Genomic DNA, 23,970 nt, shown 5'->3' with positions numbered 1-23,970 from the left:
GTTGCCCTAAAACATTTGAAAATTACCATGTATCTTCCTGACTCTCTACTTTGCTTGTAAAACATGACAAACTCAATCCTTTAGAAAGTATTCCTAGAACTCCTTCCAGTTTGAAAACACATCAGCATTTTACCTGTATTTGCTCTGGTGTCCACTGGTCCAAGTTGACGGATTTGACCCTTGATATATGGACCCCAAGATTTCGATGTATTCCAGCACATCTGATGCAAATAAAAACGCCAGTGTTCCATGAAGCCCATCGTGGACCTAAAGGAAATGTGGAAATATATTTGTTAATTTCAAAATTCCATATACTGAAGATTTTCTCTGGTATTATTCTATTCTAAGCAAAAGGACATCTGAATAAAGGCTGACAGCCTTACTCCGAGACATCTAATTACTGCTATTATGGCAAGCCATTTTATTTATTACTTTCTACTTAAAACTGTTATATGATAACATTTCAGTGAGCTGGCAAACATACCCCAAGAAAACTTTTCAAAAGTTGGCTTATGAGTAGTAAGATTTTGCTTACACTTCTAACAACACTTTATGGCTATGCATCAAATGCAAACATTAGCAAAAATTGGTAGAAGATACCCCTTTCTCTCCAATTAAAAACCTCTTAAGAAAAGCATTTGTAACTAGCTTGAAACTAAATGCAGAGTAATCTTGTATTAACAAAACAAATCCGTTAATACCCATATACGCATGGACTGCACAACACTACCATGCAAGGTCTTAGGGAACAATTATACAGACATTTAAAAAGTCAAATGATCAAAATACCCAAGATGTATTCCAGCATCCAGACGACTTATGAACTTTACCATTGCTTCTCAGCTGTACTACATGATGAGACAGACTTACATACAGTATGCTAGCCTGAAATCTCAAACACATCTATAAGAATATCAAGTCTAGCTCCACCTGGGTTATTTGACAGTAGTAATTTCAAGTCAAATGCTCTTTAATATTCTCTCTAATGTTTTTATGAGTTATCTGATGCAAGACTCAAATGCATATTTAGTAATTTTACAGATGATATTAAGTTAGGAGGAGCTGCTGACTCCCTTGAGGAAGGAGATATCTTGCAGAGAGATCTTGTCTAAATGGAAGGCTGGGCAATCACCAACCGTTTGAAGTTTTAACAAGAGCAAGTGCTGCATTATGCACCTGGGACAGAGACTGGATATGTGCACAGACTGGGGGAACAAGAGGCTGGAAAGCAGTCCTATGGAAAGGGATCTTGGGAGTTCTGGCTGACAAGATGAATGTGAGTCAGCATTGTGCCCTGGCAGCCAAAAGGGCTGAGGTGAGGATGCACTGAGGCGCATGACGTCCAGCACTACCAGCCAGGTGGGGGGCTGTCCTCTCTCTGCATAGCCTCTCTTATGCTCTGTGTGGCCTCAACTTGAGCACTGTGTGGAGGTTTGGGCACCATGAGAACTACATAAAACTATCATAGAGCATCCAATGGAGGTCTACAAAGATGATGAGGGGTCTGGAGGGGAACATGTATAAGTAGATGCTGAGGTCCCTGGGTTTGCTCAGCCCAGAGCAGAGGAGCTGAGGGGAGGCCTCATGGTATCTGCAGCTCTCACAGGGAGCAGAAGGGCAGTGCTGAGCTCTGCTCTGTGTGACAGCAACAGGGCCTGAGGGAAAAGCATGGAGCTGTGTCAGGGGAGGTGCAGCTGGGGCATGGAACGGGCTGCCCCAGGCAGTGGGCATGGCCCTGAGCTGGGGTGTTCAGGGAGCGTTTGGACAGCGCTCTCAGACATAGGGTTTGATTTTGGGTGGTGCTGTGTAGAGCCAGGGGTTGGACTCAGTGATCCTTGGGTCCCTTCTAACTCAGGATATTCTGTGATTTTATGTCTTTCTTAATATCACCTCTCAACACCACCAGCCTTAAAGGCACTGTTTAAACTCCATCTAGTTCTGAAGACTTAGGAATAAAGTAATTAATTAACTGTCAGAAGCAGGAAAGCACATTGAAAAAGATGGTAAGTGCTCACAGAAATTATCCTCCCCCTTTGTAGGACAGATGCACATCCAGACCACTACTGTAACTGCAGCTCTTTGCGTTACAATAATTAACAAAGTATACAAATACTTTCCCTGGACCTAGAAAATCATGCCTCCTCCTGATCTTTAGATTAGGATTTGCTGGAGTCAGTCCACAACAGACAGCCCAATACAGGGCTGCTTGCTCGCTCTTATCTTCTGTGAGACAGAAAGAAGGTAAAGAGAAAGCAAGAAAACTTACAATGACAATTAAGCAGGTGAAATCAAAGCTGGGCACAAAAGCAAAGCAGGAGAAGGGATTTACTCATTTCTTATCAGCAGGAAGATGGTTAGCTGCCTGTTACAAAGCAGGACTTCAGCATGCGTAACAGCTGCTTTGGAAAGCAACACCATGAACACCAACGTCCCTGCTTGCTCCCCTTATCCTTGAGCTTTTAATGCTCAACATAACACTGGTTTGGAAGAGTCCAACAGTGTCAGCAGTTGCATCTGAGTTTCTTGTCTGTTCATCCTTAGCCTACTTAGTTGAAAAGACAGGAAAGGAAGAGCCTTGGCAACATACAAGCACTATCCAGCATTTGAAGAAAATTCCTTTCAGTTAGCCTCCATTCTTTGAAACTCCTGTACAAAATCCCAACACACATTCACACAGCCCTGTCTTTACTGCAAAAGGCCTTCCACTTACTAGCAACATTTTCGGTAGGCATTTTGCTTTGAATTTGTCTTGTTCATGATCTCAGCAAGTCAGACTACCTTATGTCCATTGCCTGACCTTTAAGACCGTAAGCATTAAGAAGACTGGCAGTTTTAGAAGTAATAGCTACCATCATAAAGTTAGATTTCAGGGGTCAAGAGAGCTAACAATTACTGAAACTAACACTTGACAAACTGTACTTCTAAAGAGAAACTAACTCTTGTTAGGTAGGAGCTATAAGTCAAGCTATTTGCAATATACACCTCAGAACATCTCAGAAGCCAGCAACCTCTTGATCTGTCATTTCCCCCACCCCACCAAGGACTACATACATAGCTATAGCACAAGTGAACCCCACCATCAATGCATAGTACTTTAGCTTTAGTGCTCTAGAACAGAGTTTCCAGGCTATCTGTCCCAACATATCAATCAAGTTTCAGCTAAATTTGAGTACTGCATAAGACTTACTCTATATACTTCCTTAGCCACTCCATTACAGATAACGTAACTTTGTTTATGCAGGTACTTAACCTAGTCACGAGAATTTAAAAACAAATATAGCAAAGTCCTGTGCACCCAACAGCTTGCCCATGTGGAGAAAAACTGGAAGGCCAACCCTCAGGCTGTAAGGAAGAAAGCCAGTTCTCATTGTGTTACAGGAGACATTTATCAGTAGTATCTATGCATCATATTTTTTATTTGTAATGTATCAAACTTTTGCCCTTCAGGGTGTTTATACTGCCACTATAATATATTATATTTATTTTTAAATACAACAGGGTATATACAGTGATACATCTCATCAGCCTCTGAGCCAGACACTGTTCTTTCGGCCAACTGCCTAGTTCCCTATTCCTCAGACTTTTGCAGCTATTGTATGCCACGTGTGTAAGTTCCACACTGATAAGACATGACCAGAATGGGGGCTCTACATGACTGAAGTCTATTACAATAAATTAGGATAAAGACTGCTAACGTAAGCAAGGTAGTCAAGACTGTGTTAGCAAACAGCAAAATCGTAATACACAACAGTTACTATTCTCCTGGAAAGGAATAGTTTTGCTTATTCGCACAAGTACATTAATTTTATTTATGAAATAACTTAGTGAAATAAAACATTTTTAAGCAATAGAGTAGCAAACTCAGTGGTGTAATAACACTAAGCAACCTGAGGTCAAACAAAAGTGTATACGTGTAATCTCTCTATTTCAGACTAAAGACAAATGTGCAATATTAAACATTTCAAATAAAAACTTATGCAAGTCAATGATGGCCACTGTAAGCAGAAGTTAGAAGATGTTACAAATTCCTCTGCACAGACATCAGAACACAGGTTGAATATGCAATACAACAGGTGGTGAACACCAAGAACTCCTTGGGTCAAAAGCAAAGCAGCAGCAACTGATGTTCAGGAGCACGTACTTGATGTCAGTTAGTTTTGCTCAGTACCCTGCAAAACATCCTGTATCAGGAATACTCAACAGTAAGTTGCAATGATTCAAAAAAGAAAATTAATTGTTCGTAATTCTGTATGAAATCAGGATCCTTGCAACTGTACAAAGAAAATACTCTTCTCTTAATAGAAACATTCCTCATTCTCTACTCCTTGGTTCCTCAAAAACACATCCAGTTTTCTCTAGGGCAATTACTTCTATCTGCTGTCCATATTTTGGTATTGGAATAAGAAAACGGGCTTCAGAAATGAAGACTGGGCATTAGGAATCTTGATGATCATCGTTTTATGCAATTTGAAACACCTTTACATCCCAGTAGAAAAGCAACCTTGCCTGCTAAGAACTGCCATCATGCAGCACAACTCCAGTTCACCAACGTTAGCACAAAATGCTGTTTGACATAGGTTTTAATACAGCACTTTATTCTTTTGAAAGTTATTTGAATAGAAGTGTTTTACTAGAACAACTGAGCTGCACTTCAGCAGTTTGCTGCACTGGTTTCAGTGTACCATTCCTGACATAAAACCCACTTTGAGTAACTTCTTCAGTCATTTAAGATATGGGTAACTCCACTGCTTAAAAATGCTTTCAGTCTCTTTCATCGTTGGCTAAAGATATTGTTAAGAAAAGAGTCACAGCACTCACCCTTGTCATGAAAACAACTGATGAGTTTCCATTAGTTCCAGCAGTCAGCAGCCTCACAAACACTGTCTGGGTACACCCAAGAAAACACTTAGCTCTTTACCAAAGATAGATTGCCACTTCAAAGATGAAAATCTTGATTGTTTCACCTGAACTTTTCTACACTGCCTACTGATTAGACTCAAGTTTAACTTTCATTTCTTAATACATCATTAAGTTAGGCCAACTACAATATGGGATATTTAAAAATGAAAACAAACAAAAACACAACAAGATCTGAGTGTATTAAGTTATTCCTGTGAACATCTGGCAACCTTCACTAGGACATTAACAATTTAAATAACCATTAAAATAACCAATACCAAATAAAAGCACACCAGGTTTATTGTCTGCAGCTGTAATTCAGTTATCTTAAAGCAGAAAGATGACTAAATTTAAAATTAAACAGCAAAAAAGTAAACTGCAAAATCTGAACAAAAAAGCCCTTCTATCTGAGATGCTTATATGTTCACGTAAATTCATCTAGATTCTTGATTGTTCTGCTGAATGGAGAACAGCAAGTGGTGTTTCACACTGCACTGGTTCTGGCTGGGGTGGTTTGCTTTCATTCCAGTAGCCCTGCAGCTGCATCAGTGTCACATTATACACCATACCATGTTGTGCACAGCAGTAAAAACCCAGGGAGAAGGGGAGCAACCCATGGTTACACCATCTTGTGTCCCAGAACAGCCCCAGTTGTGACATAGTTTGAGTACTTCAGGGACATTCTAAACTTCAGAATGAAAGTCAGCCACAAGACTCTGCATTTTCTGGCATAACTTAAGTGTTCAAAATAGCCAGATAAGTTGTAAAGTTAAGAAACATGCTGAAGAGAAGCTTGTTTCCACTTACAGTAAACTTCCTTGTCACTACTGTTATTGCGCAGAACATTCTCCCTACTTGCAAAAACATCTCCACGTACTGAAAAGACGAGAGCATTCCAAAAAATCAGACTTCAGCTGTTCTAAGCCTAAACGTGAAGACCTTAAAATTTGTCATGGACTTTCAAACACAAGTTTTAGCATAAGTTGATTCAAATCCAATTTTTAAACTGCTGAAGAAGTTATCCATCTTTCCACAATGTTCTTGTACTACAAAATGCATTTCACAGTGTGAATTTTGTGGACAATAAGCTGTTAGATATTCTGTTGAATTACACACTCCTCTCTAAACAGATTTCAGAATCTTTACACTTTTCCCTTTCCGGGATATCACTCTGGATGATGCATTTCTCCTCCATACTATTTAAACTGGACTAGCTTCTTGCACATGTTTATGTGTCCCTTACATCTGTTTCTTCCCTGTTCTGACAGCTCATTTTGGGCAAAATGCTCCTCTCCTTTATATTAGAAAGTAGGCCAAGGAGGCAGCAGTAAAAATTGCTATTACTGCCCATGCACCCTGTTAATGTAACTAATATAACTACAACTTATACATACAGGTCTTTAGGGGAATGGCTAATCTAGCTCTTCAGGCAACAATAAGAACAGCAATGATGATGCTGAGCCTGGTTTAGTGCATCATAGAAAAAAACAAGCTGAAAGTACATTTGTTCTAGAAAGCCCAAGGTTTAAGCTTCCTCCTCTTCACCACTCCACCACTACCTGCTCAGCTTACTATAGCAGCAGGTTAACACAGAAACATTTATTTGGCTGCAAAAGAGGGCTACCCACGCTTACTGAACATCTCAACTTACAAAGAGCAAAGAGGTGAGGACTGCAGTAAAACACACAAGGACACAGCCTTACATTTTTATATTCACTGCCAAAGGAAAGCATGGCTATTTTACATCTCAACAAGCTACTCTAAATCTGTTGGACTATGTGCATATAAATAGGTAGCAAGGAAACTAGTTAAGCCTTCATTTAAAACTTTATGTCAACGATGAAAGCTTGTCAAGGCTTTCATTTTAAATAAGGTTTGCGTTACACTTGAATTTGCTTTTGTTCTACATCCTTGCAGATAACGAGTAGCAATTCTGCAAGGAATGAAGCCAAATATTACATATAACAGTACATTAACTGCTTGCATTCCCAAAATAATGTGTTGCAAACTTATCTGGGGCCAAAATCACTTATGTTTTCCGTCAGACACAATTCTGTGATTCATCCTTTCACTCCAACTCCGACCGGGAAACCCAGGGAAGTTACTTAATTCCCCTCTCTTTCACAAAACGTTGGCTGACACTTTATTTGCCGAATAACTGGCTCCATCTTGTGGGAAAGCGAATTAACTGCAAGAAGATTTACAGGTCTCCTAATGGTTGTCAGCCACTTCCTACAAAAGTCACCTTTTTGCCAAAGATATACCAAAATCTCAAAGACTGTATCAGCGTATGTACATACAGTATACATCTCTCTGCATTACTTCTTCACGTCATTAGGTCACGATGATCCCTGTAGGTCCCTCCCAAGCTGGGACAGCCTACGATCTCATGAAGAAGAGTGGCTAACGAGTTCCACCTCCCACGGGTACACAGGGAAGAACAAAAGCACAAGGCAGAACTAAAGTGACTCCTCTGAACGCTGCCTGTCAAAACAACACTAGAGACAGAGATTAGGTCAAGCTGAGACTAAGATGCTCAAAAGCTACAGTCATGTCTTTCCAGTACAATCCTGCTGTTTCACTGGAAGCTGCTCAGTTGTCCTGAGAGTCCTACTCACCATCTCCTACTGTTTGTAACTCAGATTGTCACACATGCACAAAAACAAACAGCAAGAAAAAGATACCCCAGAGCAAACAAACAAACAAAAAACCTTAAATGCAATGTTAATAAGGTCTATTGAATCAGTTATGTCTTCTAAACTGAAGGAAGAAGTTAGGAAAGAAAATGGCAAATTTAATGAACTAAAAACCAGGCCTTCTTAGAAAGAATGTGTGACATCTTCAGGATTTTTAAAACTCTTTTGGCAAAGGAACAGTGCAAGAACTACACTGCTAGAATCTTTACTCTTAAATAAAATGTTCTTCAAAGACCTTAAGACTTTGGTCTTCAAGGAGTACTGAAATGAGACTGTTCACCTACCGTTTGCTCCGCTCATGTAGTTCCTGATTTTAACCTGAAGTCACTAACATTCACGTGTCACATTTCCCCACATTAAGCTCAGTTTTTTCCTATACAGCAGAGTATGCATTAATTCTTCACCTCCATGCTTCATACAAACACAGCCTTCTCGTGCTTTTCAGATGCAAACAAACGCAACAAAATGCTCTTTTGTATAAAAAAGGCAATAAATGTATGTAGCTTAAACATACGTGCAGAACCACAGAACAGTTTGGGTTGGAAGGGACCTTAAAGATCACCCAGTTTAAAGTAGTTAGGAGGAATCTCCTGCTCTTCTCTCAAGAGAAAGTCTTCTCAAAACAAGATTTGCAATGGTTCTGTCACACAGACAAGGCCTGAATTTAAGAAACTTGGATTTGCTACATCAAGAAAAGTCTGGGGAGACTTCAAACAAGAGGAGCAGCTTCTGGTAGTTTTAAATAAAACTGAACTCAGCAACATGAAGTTGTGCTGAGTGTCAGCAATAAAAGCAACTACACACTGCTAAGGAGCTCAGCTTGGTAATGGCTGAGAATTGTACAGTTCAGGATTTATTGCAAGAAGATTGGAAAAACAAGACTTGGATGCATAGCATGGCTATTTTTAGCCAAAATCTGGTAAATGGGGTAGAGTTTCAAGGACAGAATTCCCACAGGTTTGTCTCTTCTATCTGAACAACCAATTTCCATGAAAGCCATCAACAAAGCCATTAAGCCCAGCCCTGCTGAAGAAGGCACAGAGAAGTACTCTCTCCCTGCACAGCCTGTCCTTCCACAGCAACTCAGTGAAATCCCCATCAGCCAATTCCATTTAGTCCTTCAGCTCACTATCACTTGCTTCAATAGCAGCAATAATTGTTTGAACTGTTTTAAATAAAGAAGTACCCAATTTCTACAATTGTAAAAAGCCTTAACTAGAATGGAAGTTCTTTCAGTTCTGTTTAAGCCACAAAATTAAGTATACATGATTGATTTATTTGATAACCACATATAGCTTCAACAACAACAAAAAAAAATCAAATCAAAATTATAACTATCTTAACTCTGTATTATTCAAGAAGTACAACAAGGACACAACAGATAGAATCAAAATATTTCAGCCTCAGTAACAGCCACAAACTAGTAACCTAAGTTTGACTGAATAGGACTGAGAGAAGATTTTTGCTTTTCCAAAATAAAAAAAAATGTATAATTTTACCAAACATCAGGTGATGGTATGATTTGAAATCTAAGATATCAAACAATAAAAATACAGTACTTTCAAGCTCAATGTGAACATACATACAACCCATACATCACTGTTTGAAGTAATACTAGGAAAAAAATGAGATCAAGATGGGCTTTTTGAGGATTCATTCCCCAAAATATCACAATGCCTCTTATTCATCTCATTTATAAGATGACAATATTTTCATCAGGCAAGTTTTTTAATACACTTCTTTTTAACATAAATGTCATTTTTACCTCAGTGAATTGTCATAAAACTTCCTTTAAAGCATCACTTTCCAAACTCTGTATTTGCCACCACAGATTTAGCTGGTCACTCTCACCATCTCCAGACCAGCAGTCATAACGAGCTACCAGAACTGGCAGGGAGCTGCCCTGCCTGCAAGGCTCAAGCTCCTCAGTGCACAAGGAGAACATCAGCAGAGTACATGGGAAGTTGCCACAGCAGTGCTCTAAGTCTTGCAGAATAGCAGCACACCACAGCACATCCTTTGGAAAGTAAAGCCATTGCTCTTTTGCATCAGAAATGTCACAGGTGCCAACCTGGACATATTCAATAAGCGAGCAGTTTGAGGCATCAAACCTGGATTTGACTAAGGAGCAGTGCTCTGATTTCATTCAACCTGTTGGCTCAAAGAGAAAGCACTGCTCATGTTAGAGTTCAAGCTGCAAGGAAAAAGCAGGCAGGCACTCATTTCCTCTTAGCAGCATCTGGTATTTTCTGTAAAGACAAGGTTATGTTACATTTCATATTTCAGTAAGACGCTTCTGGAACTGGTCTTGACTTCAATTTTTCCCTTGTCAGAAAGGTACTGCTGAAAGGCTTACTGTTTTTAAGTGAACAGCTTACATTCCTTTCACATGCAGAAACAGAAGGAAAACATAGGGAACTGTGACCTTACACAAATGTTTTCATAATTGCTAAGTATTAAGAGCACTGCTGATAAGAACAAAAATACATATCTATGTAAATCTGTGCCACTCTGTTGGGACATAGTGAGTGCCCCCTGTAGCAAGGCACAATATAAAGGTCACTAAGTCCTCAACCAGCAACTAAGTTCTTCCTTTAACTGTAACAGAAACCTCAGAAATAAGCCTTACTTGAAGGACAAGTTTATAGTGTAGTCTGTTTGCTATAAACAAACAAGAGTGAATGATTAGCTTTATCTACCAGATCAGCTATCCAGTAGTTGCATTAATTAGCTCTCCACCATTTCTCCTCAAATACAACTGAAAAGGAGTCTGCTTAGAAGGCATCCCCCCAAACTACACAACCTCTGCACAGACCTCAGATACTGAAGATGCTCTCCCTCCTACATCCTGCACTACAAAGTCAGTAAACACCTCTCTGTAACTTCTCCAAATCAACCCCTATTTTCTCTCTGCTTTGTTTTCAAGTAAGAGATTCGAGTTTGTAGATAAAAAGCAGAGTGACAAATTCAAGTCTTCTGACTCCAGAAATACACTAAAACCATCTGGAAAGACTGGCCAGTCTCTTGCACCTATTTTCTTCATTGTACTGGTTTTGGTTAGGATGGTCTCAATTTTCTTCACTGCAGATCCTGTTTTGGATTTAACAACAACCATTGTTGATTACACACTGATGTTTTAGTTGTTACAGAGGTCTTTTCTACTTCTCATGCTGCCCTGCTACTAAGGAGGTTGCAGGGTTAAGTGTTTGTGTAGGAACAAATACAGGACAGCTTACTCAAACTGACCAAAAAGATATCCTATGCCATACAAATAATACTCAGTAATAAAAGCTGGAGAAAGGAGGAGGAAGTTTGGGGATGTTTGTGGCCATGGCATTTGTCTTCCAAGCAACCATTACACATGAAGTCCTGCTTTCCCAGAAATGGCTAAATATCTGCCAGCCAACAGGAAGTAGCAACTAAATACCTTAACTTTATGATAGGACTGGTCAGTTGAAAGGGACTTTCAAAGATCATTTCATCCAACTGCCTGACCGTATTACAGCTAACCAGAAGTTTAAGCATATTACTGTGGACATTATTCAAATGCCTCTTGAACACCATCAGGCACAGGGCCATCTGCTTCTAGAGAGCACAGTGCAGCACATCACTGTTTCCCCTCCTCAGGGAGCTCACCTGTCAGCCTCTCCTCTCCAAACGAGACAAACCAAGTGTGCTCAGCCATTCCACATAGGAGGGACATTGCAGCTCTTCTACCAGCTTTGGCACCCTCTCTAGATGCTTTCAGGGCCTGTAACATCCTTTTTTATGTTGTGGAGAACAGAACTGAATACAGTATTCAAGGAGAGGTCATACCAACATGTAAGTGGAAGAATCACCCCTTTTGACCAGCTGGTTTAACGCACTCCAAAATGTGGTTTGCCCACTTGGCTGCCAGAGCACAGTACTGGCTCACGCTAAGCCTGCTGTCACCAGCACCTTCCAGATCTCTGTCTGCCAAGCTGCTTTCCAGTCACTCATCTCCCCGTTTGTACTTGCTTACAACATCCCTTTCTCCACAACAGTATACTCACCAACCTTTCTCCCCACATACAAACCTTTTTTGCTCACCTCCTTTGCAGGTTAAACAGACTAGAGTGTGTAGATAGTAATGCTGCACCACTCCCTCTCCTACTAAGCCATCCCCCTACAGTAACACATTGTAGCTCAGGCACAGGAATTTCTTACTACATAAACACAATCCCATTTGTGGATAATCCCCAAATTGTCCTGTAAGAATATCACTAACCTTCAGAGCAGCACTTGCTGTGGACTTCAAGACATGAACTTAAGGAAAGAACAAGGGAAGGAATAAGCAGCTGAGGACAGAATCAAGCCTTTCTGGGGGCCATCCCACAAAATAAGGTACAAACACATGTACAAACACCCACATGCTGAACACTTGCTTTTTAAGAGATACAGCTGCTGTACTTGCTCAACTAGTGTATGAAAAGTGAAGTAATACAGTTGAGAATCGGGAATAAACCACCTGAGGTCCTTCAGACCAACCTGATGCTCCAAGCAGACCTCATCAGATCAGGCTGCTCAGGGCTTAGGTCAGTTGTCTTAAACACTTCTAAGCTATGTTCCCATCACCTCAGCAATTTGGTATTTGACAATCTCATGGTTAACAAAACTAAAAACTTTTTTTTTTTTTTATATCTAAACAGAACATCACCCTGGATAAAGCTGAAATGAGTTTTGCATTTTCTCTAGAGGTATCTTATTGTTTCATAAAAGTATGGGGTTTCTTCAAGATGACATTAGATGAAAGACAATCCAAATGAATTTGGCAAAAAGACAGTCTGTCATGCTGGAACATCAACAGGCAAACACACCATGTTATCAGCTAAACAGGACTGGAAGGAAATTTCCTTCTAAGCAGTGTTTCTCACACTTGCTGTAACCAGATCTGTGTGACACAAGAGAAAAACCTCCTCATTTGTTTCTAAAGAGCTTATTTAACATTATTACTAAGTCCCAGTGACCACTCAGCACTTCACTTTGTATCTACCTGCAAGTTCCAGGGCACTCGGGAGGAGCAGGTTACGCACAGTGAATCACTTCCACCTCCTTTTGCAGGAATTCCTATAGGACTACTACAGCCTTTCATCCTACTAAGGAAGTCCTATGCCATAAAGCTTGAACTGTTTAAGTACTTTACTAAAATTGCATAAGAGACTCCTGTTGCCTCCTATTTACAAAAAAGAGCTAGCATACAAGAAGGGTACAGCAATCAATAACCAACCATGGATCAAATAAAAAGCCAAAATCATTTTCCCAGCCACGCAAGGAGGTACAGCTCCTCAGTCCTCATCGGCATATCCATTTTCTTCCACAAAAATCAAGAGACAGGCACAGCTGTGAGAAACAGAACTGCTTTTACCAAATCCTGGCTGCAGTCAGTTGCTTGGCAACACTGCCCCTGAGCATCGACCTCCTGTCCAGGTTCCACTCTGACAAGGGCTGAGCTACTGCCACATGCCAGAACAGTTGAAGGAAGCAAATACCTTTCCTCAAGAGATAAAGGACAGCTGAAGGTCTGGGTTAACTGAGACAGTCAGCATGCTGACCTGGGCAATTTTTCACATTCCCCGCAAAATATGTCACTGTATCTGTGAGCTACAGAATTAGAGCTCTCCACATCCACAGTTACTACAGACTTGGAGCACTAGGATGCTCTCTGAACCTCTAAGTTTCTTTCCTTCTCTTCAGACAGTGACCCCAGAACACAAAAGCAACGGGCTCCTCTGATGGGAGGAACACAGATCAACTCTTAGGTGTTTTGGCAAAGGTAGAAACAAAATAGAAACCCAGCTTCCCCTGACCAGGTCAAATACTGTGTCAGCAAGCAGGAAAGCAACAATGAACACAGCAAGAGTGGAGGATAAATAAGGGTTAGTTCTACATCCCACAGTCGAATGACTATAAACAAAGGCATGAAATTAGTATGAAGTTAGATACCCATTCAAATGTAAATTGACTAAGTCTTCACAAATAAGATAAAACAACTTTATGGCACGTAAAGTCATTCAAGAGAAAAACTACAGAATCCCAGTAAGGTCTCTCCCAACCCAAAGCATAAAGACCATCCAGCTCCAGACCCCAGCCACAGGCAGGGTTGTCACCCATTAGATGAGCTGCCCAGGGCCCCATCCAACCTGGCCTCAAATAGCCTACAGGATTCGGGGTATCCAACAACTTCTTTAGACATCATGTTCCAGTCCTTCTCCACTATTTAAGTAAAGAATTCTTTTCCCAATGTCTAAATTGCCTCTTTTAGTTTAAAGATATTACCACTTGTTTTATCACTATACTCCATGACAAAAAGAGTCTTTTCCCACCTTTCCTGTAGGCCCCTTTTAGGAACTGTAAGGCTGCAATGAAGTTTCCCCAGAACATTCTCTTTCCAGCCTGATCAAACCCAGCTCCCTCAGCCTGTCTTCACAGGAGAGGTGCTCCTGCTCTCTGATGACCTTCATGGTCCTCCTCTGGACTCATTTTAATAGGTCCACATCATTCCTGTGCTCATGGCTCCAGAGCTGAATGCAGAAGAGTAATATCATTCAAATCCGCAGTAGAGACCAAATCAGACGAGAAGGAAACCTGAAATAGTTTCTGTTTTGCCCCTAGTCTGCCCCTGTCTATTTTTAGTCATAATACAGAGATCCAACCAGCAGTTATAAGATAAAGGGAGATTTCTTACACAGAAGGGATCCGTGAAAGCAAGCCTTACTAGTAAAGGCCAAAATGAGGAAGCCTTTTCCACACCTCTTACCTCCAGGTGCCCTGCCCTATCCACTCCAGCCCTTTTTGCTGCCAGTCATTCCTGTTGTGCTTCACATTCCTCACCAGATTCAACTCCAAGCAGATTTTTCTTTTCCTCCCTAACCCCATCCCTACATGCTTGGACAGTCCCTCTGTATTCTGCCTGGATCACCTGTCTCTGCTTTCACTTCTTAGCGCTGATTCCTTTGTCTGAGGTTTGCCAGGAGCAACTTGCTCACTTACACAGGCTCCCTGCTGCTTCTGCTTGATTTCCTGCTCACTGGGATGTGCTCCTTTACAACAAAAAGAAGTGACCCTTAGAAATAAAAAAAAAATTTAAAATAGTCAAAACCAGCTCCCTTAGTCTCCTCTCTTTCCTGGACCCCACCACCTAAATAATTCTTCCAAGTACATCTTCAAACAAGTCTTATCTCCTGAAGTTCATAGTTACAGTTCTGCTCTTCGCTTTGTTACCTCTTCTTCAGACCCTAAACTCTTCCATCTCACAGTCACCACAGCCAAGTCTACCCCCAACCTTTACATTTGTCCTTCCTCTGTTGGTATCACATCAAGTCCCCTACAAACACCACAGTTTGTGAAAGTCAGGCTTCTTCAAGTCCCCTGAAGAAGGGCTGTGGTGGTTTCACGCTGACAGCTACCCAAACTCCACCAAACCGCTCTCTCAACTCCCCCCGCCTCAATAGAATAGGAGGGGAAAATATAGTGACAAAAGGTTCAAGAGTTAAGGACAGGGAGATCACTCATCATCACAGGCAAAATAGACTCAGCATAAGGGAGATTAACATAACTTATTGCCTGCTGCTAATAACGGATTAGAGGAGTGGGAACGGAGAGCAAACTAAATACACCCCCCACCCACCGCCCTCCTCCTCTGTCCAGCAGCACAAGGAACAGGGGCAGTAGTCAGCCCACCATGTTTTGTCTCTGCCACTCTTTCATGGTCACATGGGGTCCCTCCCACAGGATGCTCTCCTTCCCAAACTCATCCAGTGCGTGCTTCTCACAGGCTGTAGCTCTTCAGGCACTGCTCAACATGACTCCATATAACAGGGCCCATCCTTCAGGAGGTGCTGTGCACAGGTCCCTATGGACAGCAGCTCTCTCAGCCCTCCTGCCCCACCATGAGCTCCAGCTCCAGCCCAAGGCTGCTCTTGTGGGGTATCTGCATGGTCTGAAGAGGGACAGCCTACTCCACCCACCTCAGGCATCTCTTGGGCTGAAGGAAGCTTCTCCTCCACACCTGGAGCACCTCCTGCCCTCCTTCTTCACTGACTTTGGTGGCTGCAGGGCTGCTTCTCTCACATGTTCTCACTCCTTTCTCCCAGTAGCTGTGCAGCTGTTTTCCCTTTCCTTCAATCTGCTCTCTCAGAGCACACCCAGCATCACTTATGGCTCAGCTCTGGCAACAGTGGGTCCCTTTTGGAGCCTCCTCTGACCTGACATGGGGCAGCTGCTGTGCTCTTCACAAAGGGAACCCCATGCAGCCTCACTGCTACCAAAACTCTGCCACATAAGCACAATACAGGAAGGCCTCATTCCTACTTTTTCCTGATCAGGCAGTTAGGAGCAGACACCTAAACCATCACCCACACTGGCTTGCCCTCTACCCTTGACCCATAAGCTCTTAAGCTCATCATCCGCCGCTGGGCAAAGCTGCACATGCAGGCCCATCATTCTGACAGAATGTGACTAGTCTCCATCCTCATCAGCCCAGTCTGTCTCTCCTAAAGCACCTGTAACCACCTCTTGCTTGTAAAACTGGAGGACTGCAACCTCACTAAGTCTCTGTGATACCAGCAAAATCATACCTCAGTTAAGTCATCTTTATTCTTCCATAACATCTGGAAACTAACTGTTGCTGCCAGTATGGTGAAGCTGGATTCAAGTAGTTACAGATTTAGCAGTGTTACTCTTAAAGCACCTCAACATTAGAATGAAGACATCACTGTACATTACCTGTTCACAAGGTAAACTCTTTAAGCTTTAGGGAATTTACCTGTGGCCTCCTGGGAGAACAATTCAAAGCATTCTAAACTAGTAATGTAAAGCTGAATTGTGCTCAAATGAACACCAGTGAGCTTGCTGAGGAAGATGTGACACTTGTGCTAAATTATCTTTGACTACTCCCTGAGTAATAGCTACTGACTACTAATCCCTTTAGGAAATCTAGATTAAGGAGGGAACCACCCCTACAGGTAAGGTACCTCCTGAAAGCCTTCTTATCACGTACATATATCTAGTTGCTTCCTCACTGCTGCTGACAAGGACTTCTTAGGGCTGCATTAAAGCTGCATTCTCCAGTGTCCTGACCAAAGAGGGAAGATTCACAAGACAGCATTAATCTCAGCTGAGCAGAAAGAGATCTAGGTACAAATCTTAAAACCAACAATATCGTACAGTGACATCTTCTCCACGTCACTGAAGAGTGAGGAAATTCTCACACACATTTGTGCAGAACTTCCTATGCACCAGTTTGAGGCCATTTCCCCTTGTTATATCACCACACGCTGCTGAGAAGAATCCAGTCATGTCCCTCTACTGGGACACAGCTGGGAGGAGTGGCTGGCACACCTGAAGGCTGTGCTGCCATACAGCAAGACCAGGACAAGCTGGAGAGTTGGGTGGAGAGGAATCACATGAGAATCAGTAAGGGCAACTGCAGAGTGCTACACCTAGAAAGGAATAACCACATCTATCAGCCGGGAAGGAGCTCTGCAGAGAAGGACCTGGGTGTCCTGGTGGACAACAGGTTGGTCTTGCAGCCAAGAAAGCCAATGGTATTCTGGAGTGTATTAAAATGGGTACAGCTAGCAGGTTAAGGGAGACGATTCTCCCCTCCTACTCTGCTCTAGTAAGGTCATGTTTGAAGTACTGTGCCCAGTTCTGGGCTCCCCACTTCAAGGAAGACCAGAATACTGCATCCCCCAGTATACCCCTTGAGAAGCTGGCAGCCTGTGGCTTGGACAGGTACACTCTGCTGGGTGAAGAATTGGCTGGAGGGTCGGACCTTGAAAGCAGTGGTGAACGAAGTTAAATCCATCTGGTGACCAGTCAGAAGTGGTGCTCTTGAAGAGTTGGCACTGTGGCCTGTTCTGTTCAGTATCTTTACTGATGACCTGGATGAGGGGACTGAGCACACCCTCAGTAAGCTTACAGATAACACCAAGTTAGGAGGAAGTGTCAATCTGCCTGGGGGTTGGGGGGAACGGCCCTACAGAGAGATCTAGAAAGACTGGAATGCTGGGCCAAAGCCAATGGGATGAAGTTCAACAACACTGAGCGCTGGGTTCTGTACTTTGGCCACAACCCCAGAATGCTACAGGCTTGGGGCACAGTGGCTGGACTACTGTGTGGAGGAAACTGACCTAGGGGTAGTGGTCAACACTTGGCTGAACATAAGCCAGCAGTGTTACCCCAAGTGGACAAAAAGGCAGCATCATCCTGGCTTGTATCAAAAACAGTGTCACCAGCAGGAACAGGGAAGCAATCTCCCTATGCACTCAGCACTGGTGAAGTCACACCTAGAGTACTGCGTTCAGTTTTGGGCCCTTCAATGCAAGGAAGAAATTGAGGCCTTGGAGCATGTCCAGAGAAGGGCAACAAAGCTGAGGAAGGGTCTGGAGCACAAGTTTCATGAGGAGCAGCTGAGAGAGCTAGGAACGTTAAGTCTGAAGAAGGCTCAGGGGAGACTTTATTGCTCTCTACAACTACCTGAAGGGAGGTTGAGGCAAGGTGGAGGTTGGTCTCTTCTGCTGGGTAACTACCAATAGGACTAGAGACAATAACCTCGAGTTGTATCAGGGAAGATTCAGGTTGGATGTTAGGAAAAATGTCTTCTCCAAAAGTGTTCCGGTGCTGGAACAGGCTGCCCAGGGAGGTGGTTGAGTCACCATTCCTGGAGGTGTTCAAATGTTCAGATGCTGTATTTAAAGGCTTAGTGGGGAAATATTGGTGGTATGTGCGTGGTTGGATCATCTGTTCTTGGAGGTCTTCTCCAACCTTGGATTTCTATGATTCTATCAGGAAAATTAAAATTAGGTTTCCTTTCAACCAAGTTTGTAGTAATTGGCTTTGACTAGACAAGTTTCAGCACTGCATTTTTTTCCTTGTAGAAATGCAAGGTGATGTTGAACTTTGTGAGCCTCACACTAAAAAGATCAGTTTACCAATCAGATATCTAAGTACAGTATAGTATAACTAAAAACTATTGGAAATATTTTCACTGGATACTGTGAACTAAACTGTATCTGGTTTAATACGTAACAGTGCCATTGTGCCATTTTACCAAAATTCAGGTAAGAGAACACTTAGCCAGACTTCATAGCACATGAAGCAAAGAAACCCAACTAACAAGAAAAAGAACAATCTCGCAAATCTCCTAACGCAGATTTATTCATTTTATCTGATAGCCCAAAAGATCTGCAAGCTTCCTATCATGCTACTGCATGTGCTACAGTTAAAAACAAACAAACAAAATTAAAGCAGTTGACAACCCAAGTAATTGCCTTCTTGACAGGGATATGAATACATCAGCAGACTTCAGTAGATAACATGTCTGTATTAAAGTCAACATTCCATGCAATGCGTAAAAACAGAATACAACTGTTTGGTTTTCAAACATATGCCTTACACCTGAACATGGTTATGAACAGTGATGGGATTCTTACGGCCCCTGTTTGTGGAGATGGGTGCTCGACCAAGATTTATTGCTCCCAGTTTACCTTACAGGTCTGCTTGCTCCCATGGCTAGTCCTTTGCTACTGCTGAACATCTTGACTCTTTTCAAGAAAGCACTTCCTTTTGTGCTCTGTCACACTTTCCAAGTAGCAAGCACTCTGTTCATTTGTATTTAACATCAGTGCCCAAGTAATACCAGCCTTGCTGCCAAGCAGTAACACAAGCCTAGAAGATACATTGTAATGAGGTACTAAGTACACAGAATTAGCAAGCTGTGAGCCTCTATAGTCAAAAGGGCTGCTGACTGACATTAATGGTTTTTGACTTCAATTCCATTTGATAAATCCGTTATGAGGTGTTATTTCTTAAAAGATTCAAATATTAGCACAAGTAACAATAAAAATGCATTTAATCTCCCTATACTGGGAAAGAAAAAAATCAGGTGCTTCAAGATGGCTCTCAGTACACTCTGCACACCAGACTGACAGACAGATCTATGGCTATTTCTCCTGCAGCCTGCCAGTCCCTACTAGCTTACTTACACATACACAGAAAAGGACATGAAGAGCTGCACCACATGACTATACACCAGAAAGAGTTTCAGTTGCTTGCCTTCTTTCAAAAAGCCAGTATCACTGAAGCTACTGCCTACATACACTACCTATTCCTAATACTTGTAAGAAACACTAAGGCAACACTATGAAGACATCTCCTGCCTTACACAGACAGCTGTTCAGACAGGGATGTGAAGTCAGTACGCAGACAAATACTGCACTGTCAGATGTCACCCTTCACTCTTCCAAAAACCCAAGTGATTGCAAAGACAGTTCCAGAGCCTTTGATTTTTAGGCTTCCTGCACAATTAGATGACATCTGAGTGGCTGCAAGACTGAGTGCAGCCCTCCATCAGGTTGTTTCCAGTGTATTTTAGCAGCACCCATCGGATTCATGACAGCTATTCCAACAATTAAAAGGCAAACACAAAATAAAAAGCACTTCCACAAACTGCACCCAAAGTCAGCAATCCTAATCATAGCCTCATGCCTACTGTGGCAGATGTGTCCTCAGCTGTATTCTCCTCCTTCCAAAAGGCTTGCAGAACAAAGCAGCAAATACTTGTAACCCCACACATTATACATGTTAAAAAGTAGGCAAGAAACCTATGGATGGATTTGCCCTTGCTATTAATATTCACTATTAAAAACCACTATTATTTTCAGAAATACAAACATGCCATTAAAAAAAAAAAGAAAAAACTTCCTACAAAAGCGAGTGTGTAATAATATAGGAAAGGTGGACACTTGAAACTTCCTTATAGGCAATGCAGATGGTCCTTGGATAGTGAGAACAAGCAGAGCCAGCTCAGTGATTTTGGAGTGAATCAGCAGGAGGACAAGAGCAAGTGTTGAAGATCCCTTTTTTGATGTGAGATGTAAAAGCTAGAAGGTATTAAAGGTAGATACAATCAAAGCAGTAAGTGATTAAAAAAAAAAAAAAAAAAGCACGTGGGACCACAAGAAGTTTGTTAGGGTCAGAAGGATAATTGCAAGGTGCCAGATGGTATCTAGCTACCTACAAATTTCCAGGGCCTCAAAGAGATGCACTTAATACAGATATACAACCACAGTATGTGAGGTTTCAACATCCCTCAGATGTAACAGTGTGAACAGGCTGCCTGGGGAGGTGGGCAGATTACCAGAATAAGAACCAACATGCAGGCACAATTCATGTCACCACGAAGATACCACCACCTAACTGTGAGATGAACAGTAAAGAAGCAGAACTCGGGGGCTACCTGTGCAACCCTGTCTAGGGAGCTACTTTGGCAGGAGGGTTGGACTAGAGGATCTCTAGAGGCCCCTTCCAACCCCTACAATTCTGTGAATCCTAGTAAACAGGGAGGAGGATGACGGGCAAGAACACAAAGCTTGCATTAAAGAAGCTAATGGAAACTGAACTGACAAATAGTGTAAAGAAAAAAAAACACCAACAAAAGAAAACACAGGTTTTCTGACATAAGTGAGCCCTAGTCTGGAAGTCCTATGTGCTTGTCATGAACAATTTTGCGATTGTTTCTAGTAGTCAGGCCTAAGAGAACCTCTAGTGGAGCTGACAGGTTGGAACTCCAGCCTGTAATTACAGGTATGACCAGAGATGAGATCAGGGCTGTTCTGATGGAAGCAGAGAAGTCAACTACTAGCATCTGAGACAGCTCCCAGACCTGGGATCCCAGCAGAGACATCTTAAGGAATCACTGCCTCAGCCATTGCTGTGTGCCATGACTAACAAAACCAGAACATTGCATGACACTGGCAAGCTGTTAGTGCTTAGCCATCATGGCTTAAGCATGAAACACACTAGGAGGGAAAAAAAAAAAGCTGGCCATAACTGAAAGAAATAGCCTTCTTTCTTACTCTTCTGTTGGCCAACAGCAAGTTTCAACAAGGAAACAATATGACAGAGCATTACATTTCCATGGCAGGCAAAGGCTTGATATTCAACTTGAGAACCAACTGCGCTCCTTCTTCTACACGGATATGTAGACTCCAGGATATAATGCAATGGCAGCCAAAGGCCACTCATACAGCTCTCCTGCTTAGGAGGAAACTTCAACAGGTAAGAAAAGGAATCTACACAGCCTCTCCTTCATATCACCTCCCAGACAGGTGCCCCTACAACAGCTGGTGCTCACTTTGCTTGCTGTTCCACTAACTCCTCTCCAACCACTAGAAAACCACACATTTAACTACAGGAGCATGGGCAGAGGCAGACAACAGCAAGAAGCTAATAAGATATGAGGAAATCAGAAATGCCAGAGCAGCCAGAACAGGAAGAGACACATGTAAATTAAACTTGAGTGAAGGAAACAAAATAAAACCTCAATCAGCTTTCCTGCAGGGAAGGGCGAGAGCAAGCCATACCTTTAGCATACAGAAAGACAGCATGGGAGGAAGAGGTTTTGGCGAAAGAGAAAACAGAGAAGACTTCAGAAGTGCAGTCAGATTGCAGATAAGGCAGCTAAAGTAGAACAATTTATTACAAAGAAGGAAACCGAATTACAGGTTCACTTGGAAGCAGAAGTCAGGTTGGACAACAGAGTAGTAGCTGCTCCGGGAACCCAACAGAAAAAAAACCCAATATGGTGAAGGTCAGAGCTTTCAGCCACTTCAAGCTTTGTGTTGTGACAGAAGTATGGAAGCATCAAAGAAACCAGAACAGAACAGTGCAAGAGCGCACAGAAATATTAAGTAACACAGAGGAAGACAAGGCTGGATTTGTCAGTCCTGCTGAACTGAAGCAGTAGAAGACACCATGCAAGGCCAACAGAGACTTACTAATGCTTCGCCCAGGTGATGGCTAGAAAGAGGGAGTTCAGAAGGGAAGACGAAACTGAGTTGGAGAATTTGAGACACTGCTGTTGAGCAGCCATGCTCTGAGGCCTGCGCTGCTAACAGCACAGGTGTGGGACTCGGCAAGCAGCTCAACACGGGAACGCCAGCCGTGCACAAAGCGCACAAAGCACACAAACACGACTTTCCCAGAACCACCCGGCTTACAGTGAGTCTCTTACAGAGCAACCAGAAGCTGGCACAGCCGCATCAGCAAACCAGTAAGAAGACTTACTTGCAAGTCACAAGGGTCTGTTATCTTCGGTGTAATCCACATTATATAATACTTATGTCCGCACACGAGGAGAACGAAACCTGGTTTCCTTCTTTCTGATGCATCACGCGCTGCCATCGCGCATGGCGCTGCCGGAGCCCCCGGCCAAGGGTGCTGGGCAGCAGCAGGGCGCAGCCTCAGCCCGGGCACGCGGCGCGGGAGCGCGGCCACCACGCAGGAAGCCGTATATTTACAATAAATCACCGCGCAACACGGAACGATTCGAAACGAGAGAGGGACACGCCGCATTTTGTCCACGTCAGAACCTCCAGTGCGGCAGCGTGTGCCACCTGGCCGAGCGCGGACAGCAGCCCAGGCCCGGGCGGCCGCCTCCCGGGGCGGGCACACGAAGCGGCCGCGCTCGCGGAGCTCCGCCGACGGACCGCTCCCGCTCCGCACACTGGCGCACGGGCGGAGGAGCGGAGCGGAGCGGGGCGAGGCCGCCTCCTCCTCCCTGAGCGCCGCCGCTTCCCCCCGCCCCGCGCCCGCCGAACAGCCGTACCCTTGGCCTCGCAGTCGGCGCAGTACTTATTGTCCTCCTCGCGCAGCAGTTTGGCCAGGATGGCCTGGTGCTGCTCGTTCTGCTTCTGCGCCTTCTCGCGGCACGAGCGGGTGGCCATGGTGGCGGCGGGAGGTTGGGCCGGGCACCGCCGGAGTCGCGGCGCTGCTGTCCTGGCGCGGAACCGGCTGCCGCCAGCACCCGCTTCCTCGACCGGAACTACTTGCAGACGCGTCCGCCCGCGCAGCCCGCCCCGGCGCCGCGACAAATAGTCCGCCGGGTCCTAGCGCCGCCCCAAGCGGAGGACGGGGCGCCCCGGGGCCAGGGCGGTACCCACCCGCCGCGTGGCAGCCGGCTCGGAGCCCTTCCCGGATGTCCTGAGGGCCGCGCGGTGCCGGCGGGGCGAGGACGGCGGGCGGCGGGCGTCTGTGAGGGCTGAGCAGCCGCGTCCGCCTGGACGGGGCTCCTCGCAGAGCAGAGCCTGTGCCCGCTCTCAGTGTGCTTGTTGAATCTGCTACTCGGAACGTCTTCTGACAGTTTACTGCGAGCTGCTGCTGCTGCTTCTTCTTCCTCTTTTTTTTTTTTTTTTTGAAGTATAGCCCTTCTGGAAAGAGCTGGAGCCTATGGATAACCTGTAAAGTACTGAAGTGAGGCAGGTGGAAATTCAGGTCTCTTCTGCAGCTGTTAAATTACTGAATTGCGCTGTATATCTTTCTTTTGCTCATGTCCCGCGGTTAACTAATTATC

At 43.6% G+C, this 23,970-nt stretch overlaps 1 protein-coding gene across 5 annotated transcripts in view; it reads right to left on the bottom strand.

Annotated features, from left to right (window-relative positions):
* Window positions 1-23,443, bottom strand: part of SMAP1 (small ArfGAP 1) — a 90,537-nt gene extending 67,094 nt beyond the window's left edge. For 4 of the 5 annotated variants that reach the window (XM_065730894.1, XM_065730895.1, XM_065730897.1 and 1 more), the window contains exons 1-2: window positions 23,227-23,443; window positions 134-267 (exon numbers count right to left, since the gene is read on the bottom strand). In XM_065730894.1, the coding sequence (XP_065586966.1) occupies window positions 134-267; window positions 23,227-23,344 (252 nt within the window). In that variant the 5' untranslated portion in view covers window positions 23,345-23,443. Of the gene's footprint in view, window positions 1-133; window positions 268-22,685; window positions 22,775-23,226 lie in introns of those variants that run through there. The other variant, XM_065730899.1, reaches the window with a different exon arrangement.
* Window positions 23,444-23,970: the final 527 nt, after the last annotated feature.

Source organism: Cyrtonyx montezumae, unplaced genomic scaffold (assembly GCF_038088225.1).
Source record: "Cyrtonyx montezumae isolate F1298 unplaced genomic scaffold, pur_monq_1.0 scaffold_13, whole genome shotgun sequence".
Taxonomy (NCBI): Eukaryota; Metazoa; Chordata; class Aves; order Galliformes; family Odontophoridae; genus Cyrtonyx; species Cyrtonyx montezumae.
The sequence above is the reverse complement of the archived record's forward strand: the minus strand, read 5'-3'. Positions and strand labels throughout refer to the sequence as shown.